The sequence below is a fragment of the Ranitomeya variabilis genome, chromosome 4 (assembly GCF_051348905.1).
Source record: "Ranitomeya variabilis isolate aRanVar5 chromosome 4, aRanVar5.hap1, whole genome shotgun sequence".
Lineage (NCBI taxonomy): Eukaryota > Metazoa > Chordata > Amphibia > Anura > Dendrobatidae > Ranitomeya > Ranitomeya variabilis.
The window spans coordinates 472,755,642-472,770,709 of NC_135235.1; the positions used below are offsets into that span (position 1 = coordinate 472,755,642).

Consider the following 15,068-nt stretch of genomic DNA (forward strand, 5'->3'; position numbering starts at 1 on the left):
TGTGTTTTTTCATCCGCAAGGAGTGACCCTAAATTCTTTGTGGTAGCTTTGCCTGAGAACATGAATCAGTACTCACCACATATCCATCTGAAAGCGTGCATGTTGTATGTCATCGACTTCCCTGAAATAAAGACCATAAATAGTGTTATGTCCATATAAAATGTCTGAATTTGATCTCTGCCTTTCATCCTTTTAAAGATTAATTAAAAGATCTAAAATGTATGTAATATGTTGTGTATTTGCCGTGGATTGTCCTATGCTGATTTGCAGAGTTTTACTGTACCAGCTATGCAGTATTGATTTCAGCAAATTTCATCTACACTTTGCAGAAAAATTTATGAGCAGAAAATCCACAACATGACAATATCTCCGTTGACCTTGATGGGCAATGTGTCTTTTTTTTCAAACGCTACTATATAACTAAGTAATTATGTATGTTGAACTAATTTTGGATTTCAACCATTCGATGGTAAATCTGAAACAAAATTGGAAGCAAATCAACCTGTAATACACAGATTTGGCTGCAGTAATGACGTAGAAAAAAATTGCAGCAATTTTTTTATGTGGGAACATACTCACACTTTCTACTGTTTGTGTGGGGTAACGGGACTGTGATGGCATAATACTGTTCGGGAAGACTGGAGGCATCGGACTGTGGGTTCGTGGTGGAGGAACTGTGGGGCATCATAGTGGGTGCATGAGGAAGTGGTATCAGAAGTATCCTACTGTGGGACTGTCAAACAGTATTATGCCCAAATTCTGCCAAAAAAAGTGTTGATTAATTGAGGCCTATGTGTGTAAAAGAAGAGACCTATCAGTACAGTCAGCAGGGTCTGGTAGGGAGAAATCTGTGCTGCCAGCCTCTGTGACTAGTCATCTCAGGCGACTGTGACTAGTCATCTCAGGCGACTGTTACCCATTGATAATAGCATAGCTAATGTGTTCATCATCTGAAAGCAGCGAGGATGGGCATTTAATGTGCGCTACTGATAGCTAACACTTTTCATTCTCCAATCACAAGATCAGCTTATCCTCTTCCACAGCATCACACTTCCTCCTTCCCCTGTGGCCCAAGGAGTTTCACTGACACCTCTGCATGAGTCATGAAAGATGTCAGACCAAGCTCAATAGTGTGCGCCACTGTGGATGCCAATCAGCTGATTAATGCAGAGGTGTGCTGGGACAAGTACGAGGATGGTCCTTCCAATGGCTTCAACAACTCTCTGATGGACCAGTTCAGGCAGTCTGGTTGAGGAACCTCTAAATGTTATATGGATGTTCTGTCAGTGGAAAATGATTGGAGATCACTAGACAACAGGGCCTAGAGCGTATATACATATGTGGGGCAATATCACATAAACATATTCTACATGTGAATTTAGCTCTAAAATATTCAATTATATGTGCTCAGTACAACAATCCACTGTTGGCATTACTTGGTATGGCACCTCTCCTATATTTAGATCATATATGATGAAGGGAGTCTGTCACCCCTAAACCACCTATTCATTCATATATACTTAGCTCTAAATAAACTAACTAAAAAGAATAAACATTTTATTAGTTAAGTAAATGAGGGCTACTCGGTGCGAACTTGGAATGTCAGTGTATGCCCTCACTGATCCCTCTCTCTTGTGTGCAGCAGCCGCCCCTACAGTGTGATAATGTGTGCAGCGAGCAGCCACTGGAGACATGGTAACACAAACCCCATTCGAACCCCCAAATAAACACACATGACACCAAATTTTGTTGGAAGAAAATGGCCGTGGCGTTTTATTTTGAGTTACTTAAAAGATATAATTTAATCCAATAACCAACTATAAACCAATTTGAACAAATAAATTAAGTTATTCCAATTCATTACCAATCCACCCGCATTTAACGGGCGATTCTCCCACAAACAAACGCCACGACAGCCTATAACAGAAAAAAGCAAAATTTAAAGGGAGGGAGGGTGGGGTCTTCAGTCTTCATCAGGTGACTGACCGACAGCTGATGGAACAGCTGATTATATAGTAAATAATCTTCCCGCACTTTTCCCCTAAACCAATCAAAAATTGATAAAAAAGTGCGGGAATAACTAGCTAAAACCGGTCTGAACCTGCTCACGCACAGCGCAGCTTACTTAGTAAAATTAACCCTTTCATAAATAAACTTGAATTTCATAAAGCCTACTGAAACTCCATGTTATATTTACAATAATTTAACCCCTTTAGGGTGTAAGGAGAATTGAAATACATATAGGGGCTGTGTTATCATGCGACCCCCCATGTATTTTCTATGGGGGGGGCGTCCATGGTAACACAAACCCCATTCGAACCCCCAAATAAACACACATGACACCAAATTTTGTTGGAAGAAAATGGCCGTGGCGTTTTATTTTGAGTTACTTAAAAGATATAATTTAATCCAATAACCAACTATAAACCAATTTGAACAAATAAATTAAGTTATTCCAATTCATTACCAATCCACCCGCATTTAACGGGCGATTCTCCCAAACGCCTCTCCTTGAAAAGGTGAGGCCCCCCCAAAACGCCAAAGCCATTTTTCAATCGAAGATTGAAAATCCAAGTTCAAAATGTCCAAGCCCACCTCAGACAAATGTACCAAATCCCCTCTGTACATGCCCGGAATGACTTCTTCTAGTTCTACATGCCTTAAGGAAAAACTGTCGGTTAGAGACATAAATTTCTCCATTGATCTGTTGAGTCGCTTCCGTATTTTTTCAAGAAAAATCATGTTATTATTAAACCATAAGAATCTCGGTATTATTTCTGAAAAAACTAAAGTAGAATTAAAAAATTCAGTCCTTAAAATGGAGATATCCCTCCTCATTGAAGCAATTAAATTAAGCGTGCTAACTTTACCCAAATCATTACCACCTAAGTGTAATATAATCAAATCAGGATGAGGCCAAACTTTCTTCAATCTTCACAATTCTTCCACTAGTTCCCTCCATTGCATTCCACGCCTGCTAAACCAGAAAACTCTAAGAAAAGATGCATTAAAAGAAAGATTTTTCGAATAAGATCTGACACTTGCCCTTTTTTCGGCCCAAAAGACATAGGAATGTCCGATAATCCAAACTGATAAAATACCTGAAAAGGAACCAAACATTAACAAAGATATAAATCAGGACGAACATAAAGCTTAAACCTATTAGACTCCCATCTGCCTATACTCTTTATCCTGCTATCACGGAGACCAACCCTGGCGGCTTCTGTCGCCGCCCCGATCCGAAAAGAATGAGAGGAAATTTTTTGGGCTGACAAATTCAGTGTCTTCAGGCATTTTTTGAGGATGAAATTGAACTGAAAAATAGTTGCTGGATCACCATTAACGTGAATAAAAAATGGCCCCTTAACTCTAGGGCGTAATAACGCCCATCTCTTGACGTTGGAAATGGGGCATATGACTCCGTCTGATATAGCATTTAAACGAATAGAGGAGCCTCTGCCCATCTGGTCTGTCTTAGATTTCCTAATAAATAACATGACATGAGAATGAAATACCTGCACATCATCAAAAGACAGACCAGAAGGAAGAGACCTCTTCTGGGACACTAATTCACTCACCCGCAGGGCCGCAAAAAAGGCTAGGGAGAAGGCAGTAGAGAAAAGACAGGCTTCAAACTCATTAATACAAACCGAGGGGAGGGATGAACAGAGGTCTTTTAATAATTGAAAGGAGATAGGTCGACGATCATCTGGTTTAAAATGAGTCTTTTTAAACCCCTTTAAAAATTGCTTAACATGAAAAATATCGGACATTGGCCTTACCCCTAACAATTTAAGAAAAAATGATATTCCTGCAACAGTTTTTGATAAAGCCGAAAAGGATAAACCTCTCCGGACCAGATGATCTAGAAAACTAAGCGCTAATTCCACACTACAATTACCATGGGGATGATTTTTAACCAAACAAAAATCCGTCCAAAGCTTCCATGCTGCCGAATAGTCGGCCCATGTTCTATCTGCCAAGGATTTGGCAATGAAGTGTGAAACTAATCCTGAATCACATTCCACATCCAAAGTGGGCAGAAATCTCTGTTCTCCTCCAAGTTCATGGATTCCTTCTGGCGGTGACAAACATATCCTGTATTACCATCATATGCTTTAGAGGAAAAAGAGGCTGTAATCCAAATGTTAAATTCCAAGCAAATAAATACTATATTTCTAATGATCTTAGCAGCCCATTTATTTTTGGATGAAAGAGTATTCAGGGCAAAAACTAAACCTTGGTTATGAGAAGAAAACAAGATTCTGCTGTCCTTTAAAAAAGCACCCCATAGCTGAAAACATACGAATAACGAGAATAAATCCAAAACTGTCTGGTTACTCAAAATCCGAGGATCCCGCCAAACGGACGGCCAAGGCTCTGATGCCCAACGAGATTTTAGTGAAACAAAAAATCCAAAATCACTGTCAGAATAGTAGTGCAAACCGATATCATCAGCGGATACGAAAGGTTTCTGCCATATAGTCCTACCGTTAAAAACAGATAAAAACTTCAACCAAATCTTAAGATCGTCCTTCAACTCCTTCCCCAGGCGTATATGAGACTTAGGGGAATGATGACCTACTGTGGCATCATACAGCCCCCTAGAAAACACCCTGCCAATAGGAATTATTCTCAACGCAAAATTCAAAAGTCCTAACAGGGACTGTAACTCTTTCAACGTCACTTTTTCTACCATCAAGCAGCGAGAAATTGCAGATTGTAACTTAAACAATTTCTCAGGTGGCAAAGAACAGGACATATTATGAGAATCGATCTCAATACCTAAAAACTCCAATGATGTACAGGGAGGTACTGTCTTTTCATTTGCAATGGGGATACCAAATCTTTCACATACTTCCAAAAACCTATCTAGAAAACACTGACATTTAACCGCTCCAGATGGGCCAACAAACAAAAAATCATCTAGATAGTGTAACATACCACCTCCAGAAAAATCAAACTCCACTACCCACTGAATAAACTTAGAAAAAGATTCAAAATAAAAACATGAAAGAGAAAATCCCATCGGGAGACACTTATCGAAAAAGAACATATTATTAAAAGAGAAACCCAGAGAGTTGAACCCTTCCGGGTTAACCGGTAATATCCTGAATGCAGATTTTATGTCCGATTTTGCCATAAGGGCATCGCGACCAAATTCCCGTAACAAATCTAACGCTACATCAAAAGACGTATATTGAACTGAACAATTATAACCTGCTACTTCATCATTTAGCGATTCACCCTTAGGATACGATAAATGATGAATCAATCTAAAGGACCCACTGTCTTTTTTAGGGACTACGCCTAACGGCGAAATCCTGAAATTCTCAAAAGGAGGGGTATTAAACGGACCGGCCACCCTCCCTAATTTTAATTCTGCTAATATTTTTTCCTCTAATACATGTGGAAATTCAAGCGCAGATGGAAGGTTAGCCACCCTCTTGCAACCTGTGCCTGAAAATGGGGGTACAAAAAACCCATGTAAAAATCCGTTATAAAGAAGCAAACTACTCTCCTGGTTTGGATATATTTTTAACCATGGAACCATGTTTTCCAGGTTCACTGGTGTCGCTGCCCTTAGAAAAGGCTTCTCTGTTGCCAGCATGCTGAATACCTTGCATCTGTTTTTTATAGCATTTGGACATCGGGTGACTACTCCCACAAAATGAGCATTCATGCCGAAATCGGCAACTCTGTGCCCACTTACATGATGACTCATTATATGCAAAACATACACCTTTTCTTGTCGTGGGATTAGGATTTTGTTTATGGGCTGAAAACCTCTGGGGTATCATCAAATTAACCCATAACCCTACGTCCTTTGTACCCCAAGATAAATTGGGGAACATTGATAATTTCTGCCTGAATGCTTCATCGTATAGAAGCCAAGCCATGCCTCCAAAATTACGGTATGCTTCTAAAATCGAATCTAAGTGCTGAAACAGCCCAGAACATAAATTTGGAAATCTCTCACCTAGTACAGCAGAGTATATTGAGAAAGCTTGGATCCAGTTATTAAATGATTTAACCGGACCAGATTTCCGTTTATCCTCTGAATCCTCCTTTCTCTCAAATCTACCCTGCTGTTCCCTACCGGAAGGCAAAAGGGAAAAAATATCCACAAATGCCTTGCTCCATATCAAATCTTTCACCGCAGGAGATAAATGAAAGCCCAGCGGTGAAATGTCGCATGTAAGAGATTCCTTCACAAGAATCTCTGACATACCTGGTTTAAGCACCGGAATACAACTACCGGGATTGCTATCATTGGAAGGATACCTGGGGGGGAAGGTATTTATGCCACCACCCAGATATTCTTCCAACGCTTCCCTCACTAGGTTTTTCACATTAAGGGGATTTACAGACAAGGGGACATTAAGGCTCTCACCACCTCCGTGAAGCCTCCGATCCTGCGCGGTGCGGGTGTCAGCACTCAAGCCTGCTCCTGCAGGCGAATGCTCTTGATGATGCAGGTACGTCGCTTCCCTGCTGTGCGCAGCAGGTAGATTCATCCAGGACATGGCAGCTGAGGATGCAGGAGCCGAGGGGCTTGTCATGACGATCTCATCGCTGGGCGGCTCAGCGTCGTGCCTCAGTCCCTGGACCGCTGAGGCGCTTGTACGGCCAGAGCGGTTAGATGAGGGATCATGCAGATATACCGGCACCAGAAGCTCCTCCGGCTCTTCTCTTCCTGATGCGCCGGAAACCGCTGAAGCGTCCGGCGCCTGCAGATGTGACGACATCCGACCCCCTTGAAGTTCTCGCGGCGGACTCCGAGATTTCCGCCGCGACGACATCCTTCTACTGCTGCGCGCTGACGGGGCTGCGTCCGGTCTCCGGGAAGATGGCGGCGCCGGAGAATAGGCCACTCTGGCCCTGCGGCTCCTCCCGGTGCTCCTGCTTGGCCTCGCCGGTGTCGATGGAGCTTCTTCCTGCTGAGGAGAGGGCGGCAGCCTAGGTATTGGAGAAGCTGGCACCTCTATGACAGAGGTAGGTTTTACAGCCGGGCCGGCAGCCAAGCAACTCCGTAACCAGTCAGCTCCGCCCTCAGCCTCCGCTCTCTGGATCAGCTGTTGCAGGAGGGAATCCATCAGCTGTCTTCAGTCTTCATCAGGTGACTGACCGACAGCTGATGGAACAGCTGATTATATAGTAAATAATCTTCCCGCACTTTTCCCCTAAACCAATCAAAAATTGATAAAAAAGTGCGGGAATAACTAGCTAAAACCGGTCTGAACCTGCTCACGCACAGCGCAGCTTACTTAGTAAAATTAACCCTTTCATAAATAAACTTGAATTTCATAAAGCCTACTGAAACTCCATGTTATATTTACAATAATTTAACCCCTTTAGGGTGTAAGGAGAATTGAAATACATATAGGGGCTGTGTTATCATGCGACCCCCCATGTATTTTCTATGGGGGGGGCGTCCAGGAGAAAGAGATCAGAGCGTGCATACGCTGACACTGTGTGTACACTCGGCTTCTGCAGTATCAATGTGTGCAGGGCTGTCAATCATAGCAAGCACTGTCAATAAACATGAGGAACGTGTGGTGGATTGTAATTGACGGGGTGGAGAAGTGCACTGAGGACCCCTCGTGTATAAATGTAAGAACTTTTTTTATATATAATGCAAAATGTGTGAAATCTATACTATAGGTATGACTTTTACAGGGCCAACGTCCCCTGTATGAATGTATAAGGGGTTTAATTTGAGTTTTGGGGTTGACAGACTCTCTTTACTAATGATAGAGGGCTCAAGTATTTAGAAAAATACAAAACGGAAATTGGAAAAACAGAAAAGCAGTAAGACAATATAAATGTAATTATCCTGCCAGAGGTTTCACTTCTTAAAATCAAAAAGGTACACACATAATGAAGGTTTCGTCCCATACTGGATGTAAGGTCTGGACCTTGACTTGTGTCTTGTGTGTCCGATCTTCAGGTAACATATTCCTGACCACTGCCTTCTGCTTCTGTTTCTTGTCAGAATTGGGGCTACTGTCTCTGGAATGAGTGTCGGCTCGATTTTCAATTCCCAGCATGCAGTAGGGATCACTGAAACCTAGATATAGCCAAAAAAACAAGATGTTTAAATGAAGCTTGTCAGACTGACTGAGACTAATTGTATGGAAACATCAAAATATAAGAATCAGACTATGTCATCATATGTTCTCTTACCACTGACATCCTTCCCAAGAATTCCTTTAGCTTGTTTCACTGTAACTTTCACACAGAAAATTGGGGGCTAGAACACAAGACAAATTATCTGGTTATTTTCAGATGCTGCCCATCTTCCCTCATATGAAGAAGGCCTGTTCTCTGTGAGGACTCAACCTTGTTTCTATGTCTGGGTTGATGCACCTGTCTTGGTTGCTCAAGTTGTAAGAAAAGTCCTCCACAGATTCTCAAAGCTCAATAGAATAATCTCACATGTACATGGCACCGGAAAAATAATCTGTAGATTTACCTCAAGACATTTTACACTTTCAAGGATGGCATTGTGCTCTGCAGCATCCATGTTGAAGGCCTGAAAGAGATATAGGAGAAACTGTTGTCATCAGAAAATTACCTACTATTTGAATCAAGTTTTTATATTAAAATACAGGTTTACAAATTTTTGGTATTTTTTTTCTTACAAAATGTATTAAAGGGAACCTGGCAGCTGTTTCATGTTTATTAGAAGGACACTGAAGCACCGCTGTAATAGGTATTAGAAGGAAATAAGTCACACAAATTCCCTCTTCATGCCCTTTAGGCCACACAGGATAGCTCCAAACAGAGATATATACAAGAAAACGGAGCAGAAATATCCACAACAACATAGTTGTATATAAAAACAGAAAAGTTTATTTAAGTATAACTCATAAACAATAATGTATATATATATATAAATATAAATGCACATACCACCACGGGCGCTGTATGCAACCCGCAGATATAGGGAGGTAACACAAGAGAGGGGAAAAAATGGTAGCCAACCACAAGGAGGAGCGACACAGGAAAATGTGCCCATAAAACCCCCCCTGGCTCAATAAGGTGCCCAGCTCAAAGCCGTCCCAGTAACATGCAGGGTCCTACGGTATCCCCTATTCGCAGTCAATAGACAGCTGATGCATAGACAGGCAATGTGCTATGTTCAATAGGGCTTACCCATACTAAGGTCTTGGAAAGGGTCTCTCCTCCTGGTGTGGCACCCCTGGACGCGCGTTTCGCGTTATCGCTTTTTCAACAGGGCCTGTTTCATGTTGCCTGATTTCGAGTCGCACGGGAGACTAGTCAGACAGGGGCGTCCCTGGCCGCCTCTCCCTGCCCACTGCCCTGGAGTGACAGGTCCCTGTGCAAGCTTTTATCGGGGACAAACCTGTCACTAAAGGGCAGCAAGCGGGCAGAAACTGCTGGAGACCCGCCTGTCCGACTAGTCTGTCATGCGGCTCGGTCCCCTATTAAACTCTGTTTTCCTCTGAAATGACACAGCGCTTCAGAGTTAGACATGAATGGCTGAAATCATGCCGCCAGTGCCTGACACATTCTGTCAGGTTCCGTTTAGAGCTCCACTCCAGCGTTTTTATAAACCCTTTGCTAGGGATCACATGTGTGGGTGAAATGCATGTACCACATAAAATAAGATAAACAGACCTAATTACAATTCACCATATTTCCACCTTATGCCGCAATGCAGTCGTTCCTGCACATTGTTTTATGTCCAAACCATATACAGTAAGAATCGGCATAAAATACTTCCAGTCTGTTCCAATGATTTCCTTTACATTATATTTCAATCCTTACATTCACATTAGAATCAGTTCATAGAATCAGTATTCATCATAATCACCATAGTGAACAAGGAAGCGGACTTCGGTGCAAACAATCCATATGCTCCAAACAGAGGCAGGCATGTAGAAGCAGAGAGGCAGAGACACTGTTTCGGGGGTATGCGCATGTTTTAAGTAGCAATATAATAATTCCCTTTTTTTTATCCCATTTAACCCCCAAAACAACACATTTGCCTCTTACCATTTGAAGATATTCATATAGCTGGTCATTATCCGATATATGGTCTGGCTCTGAAATCCCAATTCTGTGTATGACTGTATACAGAGCTTCTCCATACAATAGATTTCGCTGTGTGAACGGTCAATAATATGTTATAACAGAGAAAAAATTCTGGAGATTTAATTAATCAACAAAAAGTTCAGCAATTTTAAAATTACACACCATGTATCACACCATAGAACTGCATTGACAATCCCACAGGATTCAGAGCTGAAATCCTTCTACATTCTTATATGCCTGAACACAGGGTGTTCTAGTGGTTTGAATTATTTAAAGGGAACCTGTCATTTGATTCATGCCACCCAAACAGTGGACCGCATGAATGAAATCCTGGCAGCACAAATGCCGCCAGATGTATTTTACTCTGTAACGCTCTGATGTTTAAGAGAAAATATACTTTAAAGATGGGGTCAGGGACCATGATTGGAGATGATACCGTGCGGGTCCGCCCAAGCCGCTTTTCTCCCAGTACTGCTGCGAGTGTTTGATAGGTCTGTCATTAAGGGAGAGACCTGTTAATCATCTTTAGCAGCGCAGGGGAGAGTCTGCCAGGGGCATCGCCAAACTAGTTTTATCTGCGGCCGGATCTAAGTATATTTTCTATGAATGCCAGAGTATTACAGAATAAAATATATCTGGCTGAAATTGTACAGTTTGGGCAGCATGTATCAGTTGACACTTTCCATTTAAAGTATTGTTCTCATAGCAGACACTGTACATCTAATGTTGGGAAAACTATCAACTGCTTACAGTGACAAAGAGCAGAACTTGGAATGCTGCTCTGGACTATAAGGGTACAGACACACACACACACACACACACACACACACACACACACACACACACACACACACGATTCTCAGGCTATAAATCATGATTATTGCAGCTTGGGGGAGGTATTGTTCTCCTCAAAGTGATCAGCTGACTATGGAGTCTAAGGCTTTGTCTCCACTTTCAGGATTCCCTGTGCTTTGGATGCAGCGGATACCTCCCAAAGTGCTGCCCCCTGTTGTACGCGCGGATGTGTTCATTGAACACATGTGGAATCACGGCATCGTATTCATAGACTGAGTTATTTATCTTACGGAGATGGAGAGTCTCCACAAGATAAATAGACATGCCGCGGTCTAGAAAGACGCGCTGGATGTGGCCCTGAATGCATAGTGGAGACGGGATTTCATAAAATCCCCTCCACTATGCTGTAACATCTGGATGCTGCGGATTGGATACGGCGGCTGTACACAGCGTCCAATCCGCAGCAAATCCTGAAGGTTTCCTGACCATGGAAACATAGCCTAAGGGTACGTTCCCACGATCCGTAACTAGAAGCAATTAGGACGCAGTGCATGTTCACTGTGTCCAAAGGGCTGCCTTCTATTGAACGCAGGTAAATCTGCATGTGTTCACTGAACTATGTGTATTTACCGCTTTCAATGCATTTCTATTGATGGAGTTTCTCATGCGGAAACTAGAGTCTCCGCAAGAGAAATTGACATGCTGCGGTCCTGAAAGATGTGCCGCATGTCAGTCTTTGCGGGTGATCTTTGCGGGTGACTATGGACGCATAGTGGACATGGGATTGCTAGAAAACCCATCCACTATGTTGTCATATCTGTCTGCTGTGGGTTTGAGACTGCATAAATACGTAGCGTCAAAACTGCAGCAGTTCCTGATCGTGGGCATTTACCCTTAGAGCTAATGCGCTACTGGAGAAAATAATGCAAATTAGCTCTCTTGAACTCAACTATGTCACAAGTCTCACCTCGTTAGAGTAGGCACCTTTTCCAAGGCTCTTTAAAGGATCAGACATTTACTTTTAGGGCTCGCTTACACCAGCGTATACATCGAACAAGTGCTGTCTATTTATCTATCGAATAGCAATGCTATTCAATGGGGCAATGCTGTTGCATGGTTTCTTTCAATGACAGAATCTGCATAATGCAAATTTCACTTTGAAATCGGATGCCGCTCACCCATTCAAGTCTATTGGTGCGTAGAAAACATTGGACTGCACTCAGATGACATCCGGTGCAGTCCGATTTCCGCGGACTCACAGAATGGAGGAGATGGAGAGATTAAGTTCTCTGTTTTCTCCACACCTGTGCTACGGTACTCTCATACGAGAGAATCAGATCACGCTAAGCTGACACTCAGATCAAACTGTGATCAGAGTTTGATCAGAGTGACATTTGCATAATCAACCAGATTCTCTAGTATGAGAGAACCTACAGATGTCGGATCGCAGTCTAAAGGTAGCTTTCTCTCCATGGTGATACTTGTGATATATTTTATTTCATTCTGCAAGAGCCAAGGAGAATTATCTCAAGATACAGGCATAGAATAAGATGTGAGAGAACTGTGGATATTCCCACAGAATGTAGACTCTCAAAAAGATATGTAACCATGTATTGTGAAACACAATTCTAACCTCTACAGATGGAGAAACTGGTTTGCTTTCGCCATTAGTCTCCGGTGTTGATTTTTTTTGTGGTGGACGTATTGTGGCCTTTTTTCCATACCTTGCCTATACCAAGAAGTTCAACAGTTAGAAGTTAGTGGCTCAGAAGAAAAAACAGTAGTTGCAAAAAACATGTCTGAGTAAAAAGCTACGGCTGCACAGTCACATCACAAGATTTTCTCAGTTAGATTGCATCTGTTGCGAGACCCCATTGTTTCCATATGACGAGAGAATTGCATTTTAATAAACTGAATTCTCAAATGGTAAAAATTCTACTGTTCATTTCAATTAATGCACTTCAATTACTTAGAGATTTGTCTTTTTAAGCATTTATGTATTTATGTATTATGTCTACATGTATTCTTTACACTCCAATTTCAGTACTCATGTCATTTATGTGTAATTGCACACTATTAATTTGATGTTACGTCACCTACGCACTTTATCAAGGAAACTTAGGTCACTTTATATACATTAGTATCCTTTTCGGGTATTTACATTTACTAATTTTTGTATAAAAACATTTTTCAGTATTTGCACTTTTTAAGTGCATTATTTAGATGCATTGCTACTAGATGCACTTTAGATTATATACAATATGTTCAAATTCACTGGAACATATCTAAAGACATATGGGCGCTATATGCACTTTTTATACTGGTCATAACGCCACATGCAGCATCTGCACATGGTATGTACCATACAGTATATGAATTCATTTAATATTCGCCCCTATTTCATTAAACTTGAAGGATATATATATGGATAAGCTCCGATATAATCACCATGTCGTCCCTGATGAAGATGGGCAAAATGTATGTTGGGGCGCTTGTATGACTGGTCCACATTGTGCTAAGTATGTCAGTTGGTATATCATAGCAAATGGCATAGTACTTCATTTAGGCAGATAGTGTGTCTTTCACTCTTAGGAATCCTGCCTTTGTTTAAAAAACACCACAACTGAATAGCTATTGGGTAAATAAATGTGTGTATATATATATATATATATATATATATATATATATATATATATATATATGTATGTATATATATATATATATATATATATATATATATATATATATATATATATATATATATATATATATATATATATATATATATATATATACACTCACCGGCCACTTTATTAGGTACACCATGCTAGTAACGGGTTGGACCCCCTTTTGCCTTCAGAACTGCCTCAATTCTTCGTGGCATAGATTCAACAAGGTGCTGGAAGCATTCCTCAGAGATTTTGGTCCATATTGACATGATGGCATCACACAGTTGCCGCAGATTTGTCGGCTGCACATCCCAAAGATGCTCCATACAAGGCAGGATGGATCCATGCTTTCATGTTGTTTACGCCAAATTCTGACCCTACCATCCGAATGTCGCAGCAGAAATCGAGACTCATCAGACCAAGCAACGTTTTTCCAATCTTCTACTGTCCAATTTCGATGAGCTTGTACAAATTGTAGCCTCAGTTTCCTGTTCTTAGCTGAAAGGAGTGGTACCCGGTGTGGTCTTCTGCTGCTGTAGCCCATCTGCCTCAAAGTTCGATGCACTGTGCGTTCAGAGATGCTCTTAGGCCTACCTTGGTTGTAACGGGTGGCGATTTGAGTCACTGTTGCCTTTCTATCAGCTCGAACCAGTCTGCCCATTCTCCTCTGACCTCTGGCATCAACAAGGCATTTCCGCCCACAGAACTGCCGCTCACTGGATTTTTTTTCTTTTTCGGACCATTCTCTGTAAACCCTAGAGATGGTTGTGCGTGAAAATCCCAGTAGATCAGCAGTTTCTGAAATACTCAGACCAGCCCTTCTGGCACCAACAACCATGCCACGTTCAAAGGCACTCAAATCACCTTTCTTCCCCATACTGATGCTCGGTTTGAACTGCAGGAGATTGTCTTGACCATGTCTACATGCCTAAATGCACTGAGTTGCCGCCATGTGATTGGCTGATTAGAAATTAAGTGTTAACAAGAAGTTGGACAGGTGTACCTAATAAAGTGGCCAGTGAGTGTATATATTACACACACAGTGGTTATGGAAAGTATTCAGACCACTTTAAATTTTTCACATTTAGTTTCATTGCAGCCATTTAGTAAATTCAAAAAAGTTCATTTTTTTTCTCATTAATGTACACTCTGCACCCCATTTTGACGGAAGAAAAACAAAAATGTAGAAATTTTTGCAAATTTATTAAAAAAGAAAAAACTGAAATATCACATGGTCATAAGTATTCAGACCCTTTGCTCAGTAGAAGCACCCTTTTCAGCTAGTACAGCCATGAGTCTTCTTGTGAATGATGCAACAAGTTTTTCACATCTGGATTTGGGGATCTTCTGCCATTCTTCCTTGCAGATCTTCTCCAGTTCCGTCCAATTGGATGGTGAACAATGGTGGACAGCCATTTTCAGGTCTCTCCAGAGATGCTCAATTGGGTTTAGGTCAGGTCTCTGGCAAAGACAGTCAAGAATGGTCACAGAGATGTTATGAAGCCACTCCCTTGTTATTTTAGCTGTGTGCTTAGGATCATT

The 15,068-nt window shown here is 41.5% G+C and overlaps 1 protein-coding gene across 2 annotated transcripts in view; it reads right to left on the bottom strand.

Annotated features, from left to right (window-relative positions):
* UNC13D (unc-13 homolog D) overlaps positions 1-15,068 on the bottom strand; it is a 136,585-nt gene that overhangs the window by 70,172 nt on the left and 51,345 nt on the right. For both annotated transcript variants that reach the window (XM_077251796.1, XM_077251795.1), the window contains exons 3-8: positions 12,491-12,586; positions 10,024-10,131; positions 8,477-8,536; positions 8,188-8,254; positions 7,879-8,071; positions 77-121 (exon numbers count right to left, since the gene is read on the bottom strand). In XM_077251796.1, coding sequence (XP_077107911.1) covers positions 77-121; positions 7,879-8,071; positions 8,188-8,254; positions 8,477-8,536; positions 10,024-10,131; positions 12,491-12,586 — 569 coding nt within the window. The remainder of the gene's footprint in view (positions 1-76; positions 122-7,878; positions 8,072-8,187; positions 8,255-8,476; positions 8,537-10,023; positions 10,132-12,490; positions 12,587-15,068) is intronic.